Source organism: Babylonia areolata, chromosome 7 (assembly GCF_041734735.1).
Source record: "Babylonia areolata isolate BAREFJ2019XMU chromosome 7, ASM4173473v1, whole genome shotgun sequence".
NCBI lineage: Eukaryota > Metazoa > Mollusca > Gastropoda > Neogastropoda > Buccinidae > Babylonia > Babylonia areolata.
In genome coordinates, this window is record NC_134882.1 from 28,498,543 (window position 1) to 28,511,164 (window position 12,622).

Sequence of the window (12,622 nt, forward strand, 5' to 3'; positions counted from 1 at the left end):
CATTAGTAGTGAGTATGGTTATGTGCTCATTATAACTAGTTGACTGTGTTTTCATTGTATTCAAGCATTTCGAATGTCCTTGTTTGGAGAAGGTGTGGGTTTCTTTTCATTTTCATTGTACAATTGTCTTCATTGATTTTTTGTATGTTTTCCTGTTGACCCTCAGAAATGTGACAATGACCCTCAAAAATTCCAGTCAAAGGGTCACAGTGACCCTCAAAAAATCGGGCCCATTGGGAACACTGTACAGCTTTCCCTCCAGACATGTCCATGTGACATTGTTGTGCCCAGCACAGTTTTTTTTTTTTTTTTTTTTTGTTTTGTTTTGTTTGTTTTTTGGGTTTTTTTTAAATAATTTTTTTTTAAATCTCAGAAATAAGACCATGGCCACCTGTGATCTCCATAGTGATGTACTGAAAGACTCAAAGACAAAGATCTCTACTCACACACAGAGTGGAAAGTTCATCATTGAGATGAATACGAGATTTTAAGGATGATAGCTAATTATTACCAATAGATAAAAATGTTAGTGCTAATTTTTTGACGTTTTTGTAGCACTATCGGAAAGTGCAGTTTTTCATAGTTCTGCAGACAATAATAATACTAATACCGTGAAAGTCATACTCTTAATTTACACACACACATACACACACACACACACTTGCATGCATACACACATTTTCCCCATCCCTTCAGTAGCTTTCTTTTGTTCCAGCTCAGTTTCCTCATTTGTTGATAAATCTTTGAGATTGGTGGTGTGTCCATCGAGATCGATGATGACCATCGTTGTCATCCAGCTGGGGGATGGGGGGAGGGTGGTGGTGGGGTGGGGGGGAGGATGCTCATGAATCTATCTGTGAATGCGCAGATGGCTGAATAGTCCAATCTGCGCATGAAATGTTCGCTGACAGTTGGGGCAGACAAAGACAGGCGTACCATTGTCAGGGAGCTTGTTTGCCCGTGACTTTCTGGCCTGCCTCTTCTGAACAGCTGCAGCAGTCCTGTTGGCCTCGCACAACTTGGCGCCTTTGTGCACAGCAGTGCGCCATTTGTCACGGTCCACTGCAGATTCCTCCCAGGAGTCAGGGTTGATATCAAACGCTTTCAGAGAGACTTTCAGAGTATCTCTGAAGCGCTTCTTCTGACCTCCGTGTGATCTCTTCCCTTGTTGCAGCTCACCATAGAAGAGCCTTTTGGGCAGCCAATGGTCTGGCATGCGCGCCACGTGTCCAGCCCAGTGAAGCTGGGACTGCATCAGGATGGTGAAGATGCTGGGAAGGGTGGCTTTTGCGAGCACCTCTGTGTCTGGGGTCCTGTCTTGCCACTTGATGTTCAGTAGCTTCCTGAGGCATGTTGTGTGGAAGTGGTTCAGCTTCTTGGCATGTCGTTGGTACACTGTCCAAGTTTTGCAGGCGTACAGTAGTGTGGGGAGAACTACTGCTCTGTAGGCCTTTAGCTTGGTCTCCAGACTAATGCCTCTTCTGTTCCAGACATTTGCATTGAGTCTACCAAAAGTTGCGCTTGCTCTTGCAATCCTGACGTTCACTTCATCGTCGATTGTCACATTTCGTGACAGTGTGCTGCCAAGGTATGTGAACCGCTCCACCGCACTGAGTCTCTGACCGTTGACTGTGATGTTGGGCTCAACGTAGGGTTTCCCTGGGGCTGGCTGATGGAGAACTTCAGTTTTCCTCGTGCTGATGGTAAGGCCGAAGTTCCTGCTGGCAGTGGCAAACTTGTCGACGCTGAGTTGCATGTCAGCTTCAGATCCAGCGTTGAGGGCACAATCATCAGCAAACAAAAAGTCTCTGAAGCTGTACTATAGATCAGCTCACGCAGGGTCCTCCAGTCAGACTCCACATTCTGGTTGTCCAGAGAGGTGGATTCCAGACGATCTTCCAGCAGCTCCATAAAGGACTGTTTGATGGTGATGTTTTTCAGCTTAGCGATGTTAAGCCGTTTTGGAGCCTTCTGGCCTTGGGGGCGTCTCTTGGGCTGGATTCAAATATTCAGCTTCGAGACTACAAGGCGATGGTCTGTCCAACACTCGGCGCCGCACATGGTCTTTGTTACACGTACATCTTGCCTATCCCTTTTCCTGACGATGACATAATCGATGAGATGCCAATGCTTTGAGCGAGGGTGCATCCATGACGTCCTGTTACGGGTAGGGAGGCAGAAAACTGTGTTGGTTATCAGCAGTTCGTGCTCTGCACAGGTCTGAAGCAAAAGCAATCCATTTGGGTTGCAGTGGCCCACACCATGCTTTCCAATCACTCCATCCCAGGAGATGTAGTCAGAGCCAACTCTAGCATTGAAGTCCCCAAGAATGATGAGCTTATCTGCTTTAGGGATAGCAGCAATGACCGAGTGAAGGTCCTCGTAGAACTTCGCCTTCACTTCATCCGGGTTGGTCATGGTTGGGGCGTAGGCACTGACAATGGTGAGGTGCTTCTGGCCAGATGCCAGTGGGAGTTTCATGGTCATAAGCCTATCGTTGACTCCCTTTGGGATTCCAGCTAGCTTGCTGATAAGTGCTGTTTTTACTGCAAAACCAACGCCAGCCTCACATTGCTCTTCGCTTCCTTGTCCACTCCAGAAGAAGGTGTAACCAGATCCCTGTTCACAGAGCTCGCCTTCGCCTGCAAGCCGAGTCTCACTCAAGGCTGCGATGTCAATGTTGTATCTGGCGAGTTCGGATGCAACTAGTGCCGTTCTCCTTTGGGGTATGTCTGCATTATCTCTGTCCAGGAGAGTCTTTATGTTCCAAGCACCAATGGTGAGAGGAACGATCCTTGTTTTTTTTTCTTTTCTTTCTTGTTTCGACCGCTGATGTAGGGTCCCCACCAGCCGCGGTATGCTGGCCAGGGTGATATGGAGCAGGCAATTTTTAGGGCACCTTTTCTAGCCCCTTCCTCATGCCAGGGAGGTGAGCAGTGCATTCCTAAAGAGGGCTGCTCAGACGCTCAGACGGCTGCCGAGCTCCATCGCTGCTCCTGTTGACGAAGAACGACCCTATGGCCTGAGCCGCCTGCGTGCAGGTCTGCGGCTGCGACTGCCAGTGTACCCACACCTGTCATTTCGTCGCTCGCCTGTCGCCACAGGACTTGGGGGTGATGAAGGATGAAAGGTCATTTTGGATGACTGATGACTTGCGTGATGAATTTGTTTAAAGTGAAGAGGAGTTGCGCAACGTCGACCTCACTCTCTCGTCCGGGTCCACCAATTTCCAGTGGCAAGACTAAGTCGAGACGACTGGAGGATGAGCACGGATGCAGTGGATGACCAAGATATCCTTTCGGTGTCTCATCTTGCTCTCTGCACTCCACAGTGTGTTGCTGTAACCGCCTTCCTCTCCGTTGAACCGATAGGTTTCTTCCGCAGATTCTGCTGGATCCAGACTTCGCATGCATGGGTAGACACACCCCAGGGGCCAACTGCATGTGGCATGCACACAGCACGGTGGAGCTAGATGGCCGTCGGTGGCTCTCCTGAGCCTGCGCCCTTTTATGGATCTCCATAAGGGTGTCTAGCCACCCGCCTCACCAGTCCCGGAAGGGAGCGGTGGGAGTGCCGGTTTAGTCGCCGGCAACCCGCCCCTGAACAGGTTGTACTGGATTACAGGTTACCAGTAGGAGATCTAATGACCTGACCTGACCTAAATCTTTGAGATTACTGCTTTTCCAAACCACTGCAATGCAGTGTAGCAGTGCATGCTTATATATTGCAATGGAATTCAGTTACTGAAACTAGTGAAAAGCTGGACTAATTGATGCTGATTTTCAGTGAAAGAGAACATCCTGTGGTATTCGTTGTGTGAAACATTATCCAGAATAAATGTAACGCATGGCTTCAGAACAGTACGTTACCATGTACAGGAATGAGATAAGCATTTCAAGGGTTGTATCACTGTAAGGTGTATTTATGTGTATATTTGCGTTTCTTTCAACTGGGGGCCGTTTTTTTTTCATTGGGTTTCAAGCACAGCCTCTGTACTGTTGTCACAGGAGCAGCTCGGCCTCTCTAAGCAGGAAAAGGAGCATCTGCAGCAGGAGCTGTCAAAACTGCAGCTGGGGAAGGAAGCAGTGGACAAGCTGAGGGAGAAGTTGGAGCAGCAGGAGAAGCTTCTTCAGCAGCGTGAAGAGGAGAACCATGACCTTCAGGCTAAGGTAGTAACGCTGCCCCCCCCCTTCATCCCCCCCCCCCCCAACTGCTCCCCCTCCCTCCATCCAGGCACTTCAGCACCGGTTTCTGTTTTAAGGAAGTGTCAGAGCTTGCAAACTGATCAATGTGCACAGTTTTCCACATCTGCTTTTAGAATAAAAGGGGGGTTGGGGAAGGGGGGATGTGGGGGGGGGGGGGGGGAGGGCAGATGCTTGACCTATATGTAGGCTCTGTCACTGAATACTTGTCAGGCCTTGAGATGGTGATTGTCCCAGATAACCGAGGATATTGGTGATTGTCCCATATGGCAGAGGGAGTGATGGTTGTCTGAATGTCCTGGGTGATAGAGGGAATATAAATGTTAATAAAATATGTACCGCAGATCCACCAGCAGTCTGCCAAACTGGCCAGCATCCTGGCCCAGCATGAGGCACTGAAAGGGGAACACCAGACCTTGCAGGTGGGTGGGGGGTGTTGCATTGTTTAGGGATAGAGTGGTCAGCATTAGCTAGCAGAGCGCCCAACCAGGACTTGCAGGTGGATGGGGGGTGTTGCCTTGTTCAGGGATAGAGTGGTCAGCACTGGCCAGCAGAGCCATTGTCCTGGTCCCGCACGAGGCCCTGAAAGGGGAACACCAGACCTTGCAGGTGGGTGAGGGGTGTTGCCTTGTTCAGGGATAGAGTGGTCAGCACTGGCCAGAGTGCCTGTCCAGACCTTGCAGGTAGGTGGGTTGGGGTTTCCTTGTTCAGGGATCGAGTGGTCAGTACTGGCCAGCAGAGTGCATATCCAATGTCTTGGCCCTGAAGGGAACACCAGACCTTGCAGGTGGGTTGGGCGGTCGCCTTGCTCAGGGATAGACATGGATTAGGTAATCTTTGACATGTGCATTTGATCTTTTGTGTGTTGATAGGCATGAAGGGGGTTCAGGAGGAACTAGCAGATCTGCACATTTGCAGAACCGGGAGATGAAAAAAATCTCCCCCCTCAACACACCAGGTGCCACAACCAGTATTTGAAACTGGGACCCTTAGGTTGAAATTCCAACACTTTAACTACTCAGCTGTTACAGCTGTGAACTCTGTGACACAGCATTACTCTTTCACCACCAACTTTCTTTGAGATAAACACTCCCCAGCACCAAATATTTTTGGTACGATGCTCTCTATCACAGGCTTCAGTTCATGTCAAAACAACCCAGTAGACTTGTTCACTTAAAAACTCGGTCAGGAGGCAAATGTTAGTCACTGTCCTATTGGCAGGAAACTGTAGTTGTCAGTTAAACTTTGTTGCAGTGTTATGTGGAAAATGGTCTTGTCAGCTACAGTCACCTATGGCACAGCATATCTAGTCAGCTAAAGTTGTATATGGCGGTGAAAGAGTTAATGAGATGTATGGCTGTATGTATGTGCAGGTAAGGGCAAGTGAGACTTCAGAGAGTCTGGCGGAACAGCTGAAGGGCTGTGAGCGGAAGCTGAAGGAGAGCGAGGCTAAGCGTAAGAGTATGGAGGACCGTGTCAGGCAGTCTGAGAAGGAAATTCAGTGGAGGATTGATGCTGAGAAATTGCAGGTAGGTGACATGAATGCTGCTTCGGGGTGATTGAGGCCTCTGTGTGTGAGTGTGGATTTAACTCCGTGTGCACACGTGTGTGTGTGTGAGGGTGTGCATGCATTTTTGCGTGTGTGTGCTAACAATGAAAGTTTTGTATGTGCGTTTGTTTAGTCTTCAGGGTTTTTGTGGAACATTATTTTTACTACAAACTTTTTATTTTTAATTATTTTTTTGAACTTTTTTTTAATGCACAATCTTCATCTTGTTTTATCCTCACAGTGCCAGTTGTTTTGAAATTAGCAGTTGTGATTTACCAGTATTGTTTTTCTTGACAGCAAAGCAATGACAACAAGGATTGATAAAAAATCATCCTTTGTGTTACACAGGAGATGACTGATCCCTGTGAGGAGCTACAGGCCACACCCAGAGGAGATACCACCACCATGCCTTCTGGTAAATTAAACTTCTTTTTCTGTTTTTCCATGACAAAAAAAAAAAAAAAATGTTGAGATCAGAAAACAGCATTCATGGGTTAGGGTACATGCATGCAGTGATTTTTGGCAAATTTCTGATCCTGTTCAGTGTGGTTTGGATTAGGTTTGAATCTTGCATATCCACTGAAAATGATTATTTTGACTGTGGCTTGGTTCAAAGTCGAGACCACATATTTCTGGAAAACCACTTGACTGACTGATGAAACTTGGCTTAAAAATTACCCATTAAATGTTATAAAACTATCATGGTTTCAAGTGATCTTGAATCGGGTTAATGCAAGCGTATTTTGGTATGACAGTGTGACATCAGTATCTTACACATGCTTGAAACAGTACTCGCTAAATGAAAGTTAATTTGACAGGTGTTAGTCTGTGGTTTGACATCAAATTGTGTGGAGCAGTGGCCTAGTGCTGTTGCATCTGACAAAGTTTCCATGGGTGTGACTCCAGTCTTAGTACCAGGCTTTTTACTCCCACTCCACAAAACCTTGAGTGGTGGTCTAGGAACTAGTCTTACAATCGAAGCAATAGCTTAGTGCATGTAAAAGAATTCCAGGCAATGCAGGGCCCTGGTGTTGCCCCTGGCAAAATCCAGTAGAAAAAGTCACTTTACCAGTAAAACAAATGCAAATACATTTGCAAAAAAAGATGACGTTGCACTGTGATGTACTTTCCGTGGGGAAAGCAGCATGAATTTTGTACAAAGAAACCTGTTTTGATGAGAAAAAAAAAAGCAGTGCAATACAAATGACAATGCAAAAAAGGGCATGGTGTTCTTGTTAAGCAGTAGTGGATGACACTGTGTTTACTGTTCAGCAGGGGAGAAGAGTGCTAGTCCCAACGACTCACTGGAGCTCACCTTGAACAACCTGCTGCACTTTGATCTGAGGCCACACCGCCACCTGCACCTGGACGGCTCCTTCACCAACAGGTAGGCTTCTGGTTTTTCCTGCAGTGTGTGAGATTGTAGGAACTGCGTTTCGTTTGGTTCAGACTGGTGTTCAGTGCTGGCACTTTAGTTGGCCCAGCGAAAGTTCATGAACCCAGGAAGTAGGGCATGGATATAAATAAACGCGGCTGACAAACAGGCCGTGCCAGTGGCACTCGCTGTACGCTTGTTCAGCGGTAAATCTGCTATGTTTCTTTCGTGCATCATCTTCCCGGATGGATCGGAAATAACGACAAAAGAAGTGGGTTTCTACAAAGAACGCAAAATAAGCTTTCCATTGACTCCAAACACAATATGTTATCTTACATAGCAATTGTTGCGGCAACGGTTGAAACATACATGAAGAAAGAGAAGAGAAGGTCAAGCAGAAACATTATTGCAAAAATCATAAAATTTAAATCCCTCTCTAAGAAAACATACGCTTGTTACATTGAAATCGTAAAAATCACCAGAACATTTAACATGCCTGCATGCAGATCAGCCCACCTTTTGAGTTGTAGATTTTTTCTTGTCAGCACAACAAGTGTTTAAATGAATACACTGTACCATGGTGAGTGCGAGCAGCAGGGGGATGGAGAGCGGGGTGAGTGTAATCGCTGCAGGAAATGTGTGGATGCTGTGGAAGCGTAAGAAAGTGGGGCAGGGGCTGCGGGGCCGAGTGAAACAAAGAAGGCAGTGTCCAGGTTTGGCACGCGGGGCCAGAAATACCGTAGTGAATGCGCCGGCCAGTGCAGTGGGAAAGTCTGGCATTAAAAAAATTTTGACCCCCAGACGCTAGACGCTGCTCGGAAACTAAAGAGGTGGATTTTGTGCTCGGCTGAGCAGCCGTGTTCACATTTTAGCTGTAAAGAAAATTGGAACAGAATCAAGTTCTTTCCACACGTTCTCTTTACCTTGACGGAGGGCTTTATTTTATTTGTAACTTTGTTATTTTGTTTGTGTCAGTGTTACTGTGTCAGTGCAAATGTTTACCATGACAGTGTGCTTAATTTTATTTCTGACTTAATTATTCTGTTTGTGTCAGTGCGAATGTGTTATGTCGTTATGGTCATTTTGTTTGTGTTATTGTGTCAATAAGAATACTACGATTATATTGATTGATTGTGTCAGCATGTCTACATTGTGTCAGTATGATTATGTTGTTTGTGTCATTGTGATAATGTTGGTTTTGTCAGTGCGATCATGTTAATTGTGTCAGTGTGATAATGTTGTTTGTGTCAGTGTCATCATGTTGTTTGTATCATGTCATTTTTCTGTGAAAGCTTGCCGCAAACTCCTGGCAATGTCGACAGACAGCTGACAACCTTTGACCCCAACATGTCTGCTCACTCCCTGCGCAAGACTCGCCACAGAAAATACTCCGTGGCTAGTGGCAAGTCCAATGCCCTGCCTTGTAAGTTGCCCACTTCATCTCTCTGTCTCATTGTCTGTCTCTGTTTCCATCTATGTCTCTTTCTCTTTCTCACTTGTGGACATGCTTCAATAACAAGTCTGTGTGCTTTATTAGGCTCGTAAACATATACTGAAGATTCTGAGTGATTTGGCTCTTTTTGCATTTCTCTGATTCACATTTAATCAAACCCGTACCTAAAATTTACTACTCTTTAGGACTTTTTAAAAATTTTTATTTTATTTTAAAAAATTCCTTTGTAGTAGTAGTATTGCAGCATAAGTGAGAGTGTTTTGTTTATTTGTCAGTCACGTTGGTAAAGATTAGAAAATGTCCACATTTTACATCTGTTAAGCAGGATGCTGTGTGTACACCTGTTGTGTTATTGCATGTGCATGTTTGTCGGGAGTGTGACTAAGGGGAAAAAAAAATTAAATACAAGAAAACAACAGACAGTTGATGAGTTCATTACACTAAAAGGCTTAAAAGTCCTATAGCCTTTTACGGCGAATTCATATCCACTGTGTTTAGGACTAGGCATTGGAAGGCGGGGCCCAGTCCTCTCCTCCTGCTTTTTTAACCTTCTCCACCCAAGTTGAGTTACCCATTCATTTGTGGGTGGAGTGAGGAAAATGGGAGTAAAATGCCTTTCCCAAGGACACAACAAAAGGCTGAAATGGGGAATTGAACCTTGATCTCTGGATCAGAAGTCAAACGTCTTAAGTGATTCTGCCATGGCTCTTCCTTTATTACAAGTTCATTACAATTTACATCAGTTTAAAACATTTTAATTTTCTGGAATGGCTGTATTTGTTACAGAAAAAAAAGAGAAGTAAAAACAAATGATTATTGCGGATGTTACAGCCATGGATTGCTTGTAACGGTAACTGCCCCCAAATACCCCAAATTTTGTATGTGCGAACATGCGTGCATGTACACACCCGCACAATATTCCATTCGTAGTGTGCTCTAAAAAAAAAATATTTGAAATTTTGAGTTTGTCCCTGATTTTTGTTTCATGTGTTCCTGAAGTTATGATTTTGTGGATGGAATGTATAATAGAAGCAAATATTTGGAGAAAAAAAAAGGAGAAAAAAGATGGTGCCAGAGAAGTCTGCAGTTGTTTATAATGATTGTTGTTGTTGTTCATCATCATAGCGGGAACTGGCCAGATCTTCCCCCCTGATGAGGAGCCGGAGAATCCTGAGCTGGAGTGGGGACGACTGGGCGAACTGCAGCGTCGCAACACCCTCTGTCTGCCTCACATGAAGACCTCCTACCCCGTGGAAACACAGGTGAGTTTGGCTGCAAGGGAGATAGCTGTTTGTGTGTGTGTGTGTGTCAGTGATGAAATTTTGGCTGGAAGATTTCTTTCATGATGGTAAATTGAATAAGCAACAATTGCTTTTTATTTTGGAAGGGATACAGCTGTTGTGTGTGTGTGTGTGTGTGTGTGAGGAAATTTTGGCTGGAAGAGAGACAGCTGTTGTGTGTGTGTGTGTGTGTGTGAGGAAATTTTGGCTGGAAGAGAGACAGCTGTTGTGTGTGTGTGTGTCAGTCATGAAATTTTGGCTCTGATGGAGACAGCTGTTGTGTGTGTGTCTGTGATGAAATTTTGGCTGGAAGGGAGACAGCTGTTGTGTGTGTGTCTGTGATGAAATTTTGGCTGGAAGGGAGACAGCTGTTTGTGTGTGTCTGTGATGAAATTTTGGCTCAGAGGGAGACAGCTGTTGTGTGTGTCTGTGATGAAATTTTGGCTGGGAGGGAGACAGCTGTTTGTGTGTGTCTGTGATGAAATTTTGTCTGGGAGGGAGACAGCTGTTGTGTGTGTGTGTGTCTGTGATGAAATTTTGGCTGGGAGGGAGACAGCTGTTGTGTGTGTGTGTGTCTGTGATGAAATTTTGGCTGGAAGGGAGACAGCTGTTGTGTGTGTGTCAGTGATGAAAGTTTTATTCACATTGAATTGTGTTATTTCATTGTGTCACAAGTGCGTACGTCACATTATGACTGGAACTCACAGTACCCTGCCGTTAATCGAGTTCCAAACACGATATATATGTTGTGGACCTTAATGGCGTTTTTTAAGGGTTTTTTTTTTCATTAAAAAAAACAAACAAAAACAAACAAACCCAAAAACCTCAACAACCCTGTTGTGAATTGTGATGCAGCATTCAGTTATACCCCGCCAACTGTGAAGTCTGATTTTTTTTTAGATAAAAAAAGAAAAAAAGATACAATTTGTTTTTCTGTCCATGTTTGTACAACACTGTTGTTACCATTTGTGGGCAGACGGTGGAGGATGACCGTTTCACCGATGACGCCATGCAGCAGGCCCGCTACTCTGACATGTTCGGGCGTAAATCCTCTGCTGTGTCCAGCAAAGGAGATGCCTCATCACGGAAACGCAGAGCAGAGGGCAGAGACACAGATCATGCCTTCGCCCAGTCTGAATGCCAGAACAGGAAATGGGTCAGTCTCTGGTTTCATTTCTGATGGAGCGTATGAAGTTTTCATAATTTTTTTTGGTACTGATTGTTTGGCTGTGTCTTCCGTTGGTCTATGTATAGCAGTATTTATCAGTCTGTTAGCTGATTGTTTGGCTGTGTCTTACTTCTGTTTATGTATAGCAGTATTTATCAGTCTGTTAGCTGATTGTTTGGTTGTGTCTTACTTTTGTCTATGTATAGCAGTATTTATCAGTCTGTTAGCTGATTGTTTGGCTGTGTCTTACTTTTGTCTATGTATAGCAGTATTTATCTGTCTGTTATTGACATTATCTGTCAATGATATTTGCCCCTCATACTCTGTGTCCAATGCATGATAAAATGCTTGATTCTTTCTTTTTATTGGAGGGGAAGAGGGTGTGTGTGTTGGGGTGGGTGGGGTGGGGGTGGGGCATACAGTGCAACATGTGTAATGTATGAAAAAGAAAAGAAAAAAAGCAAACATCATGAAGATCATTATCATTAAAACAAATATCAATGATGAGAATACTATTCCATGAGTTACATCAGTTGAAGTTGTGCGAACAAAGCAAAGGGATGACAACCACACACATTCAGCGAGGAAAAGAGAAACAGAGGAGGGGAGAGAGAGCGAGGAGGAGAGAGAGCATTTTACAAGATTATTTGGAAGATTTACATTATAGTGCTTGATTTTTTAACATTATGTGTGAAAGAGGTGTTTGACATACAGTGGAGTCCACTTTACACAAGCATGGGTTACACAGTAACACGCAAATTTTGCGTTCGTGACCAACATTCTTTCCTCTTTTTTTTTTTTTTTTTTTTTTGCATTTTCTTATGACAGACAGTGGAAATGGAATTTTCTTGTCCCCTGAAAGTTGTGTTAAGCTGACTGTTCATGTATAAGATTGGGAGTATCATTGTGTTGAAAATGAGTGTGCTTGAAACTGAAAGAGGAGTATGGCTGGATTCAAGTAGAGATGTGAGTGAAGAAGAGGGGAGTGATGTGGTTTGAAGAGTGTTTAGTGGGTTGAAGTAGATAAAACACAGTGGGGTGTGGTGGTAATGCTGGCTATGTACATGTGTGTGTGTGTGTGTGTTGGCCATGTAGATGAAGCCAGGGCCACTGTACCACAAGCCGGGCCCCCCAACGCCCACCAACAGCCGCAAACACCAGGGGGGGGAGTTGTCCACACCGCGCTGCAACCCTCCCCACTCTTGCATGCCTGCCCCATTTCACCGCTCACCTCCCAAGGTGCCCACGCAGGTATGCAGACCAGTCATGTCATGGTGGCTGGTTGGTTGCCGCCAACACCCCACCCCCCCTCTTTTTTTTTTTTTTTTTTTTTTTTTAACATCTCACACTGATGCACATTGTATGTAATCTGTCCACGTTTAGCAGTTGATCATTAAGTCAAGCAAATGATATTCTGGTAACAGCCATGAGGAGATTCTATCAAGTTGATGATAGAATCTCCTCATGGCTGTTAGCAGAATATCATTCGCAGGCATAGAAAACTAAGGATAAGAGAGAATTTATCTTGCTTGTGCCTTGCCTTTGTAACTGTTATTTTCCCATATGATATTGTATTAATTGCTAGGCCCCTGTGC

At 44.9% G+C, this 12,622-nt stretch overlaps 1 protein-coding gene across 2 annotated transcripts in view; it reads left to right on the forward strand.

Moving 5' to 3' along the window:
- LOC143283946 (uncharacterized) overlaps positions 1-12,622 on the forward strand; it is a 57,280-nt gene that overhangs the window by 28,928 nt on the left and 15,730 nt on the right. Inside the window, exons 16-23 of one of the 2 annotated variants that reach the window (XM_076590403.1) lie at positions 4,008-4,169; positions 5,576-5,731; positions 6,100-6,166; positions 7,024-7,138; positions 8,419-8,549; positions 9,705-9,841; positions 10,836-11,015; positions 12,123-12,278. In XM_076590403.1, the coding sequence (XP_076446518.1) occupies positions 4,008-4,169; positions 5,576-5,731; positions 6,100-6,166; positions 7,024-7,138; positions 8,419-8,549; positions 9,705-9,841; positions 10,836-11,015; positions 12,123-12,278 (1,104 nt within the window). The remainder of the gene's footprint in view (positions 1-4,007; positions 4,170-5,575; positions 5,732-6,099; positions 6,167-7,023; positions 7,139-8,418; positions 8,550-9,704; positions 9,842-10,835; positions 11,016-12,122; positions 12,279-12,622) is intronic. The other variant, XM_076590404.1, reaches the window with a different exon arrangement.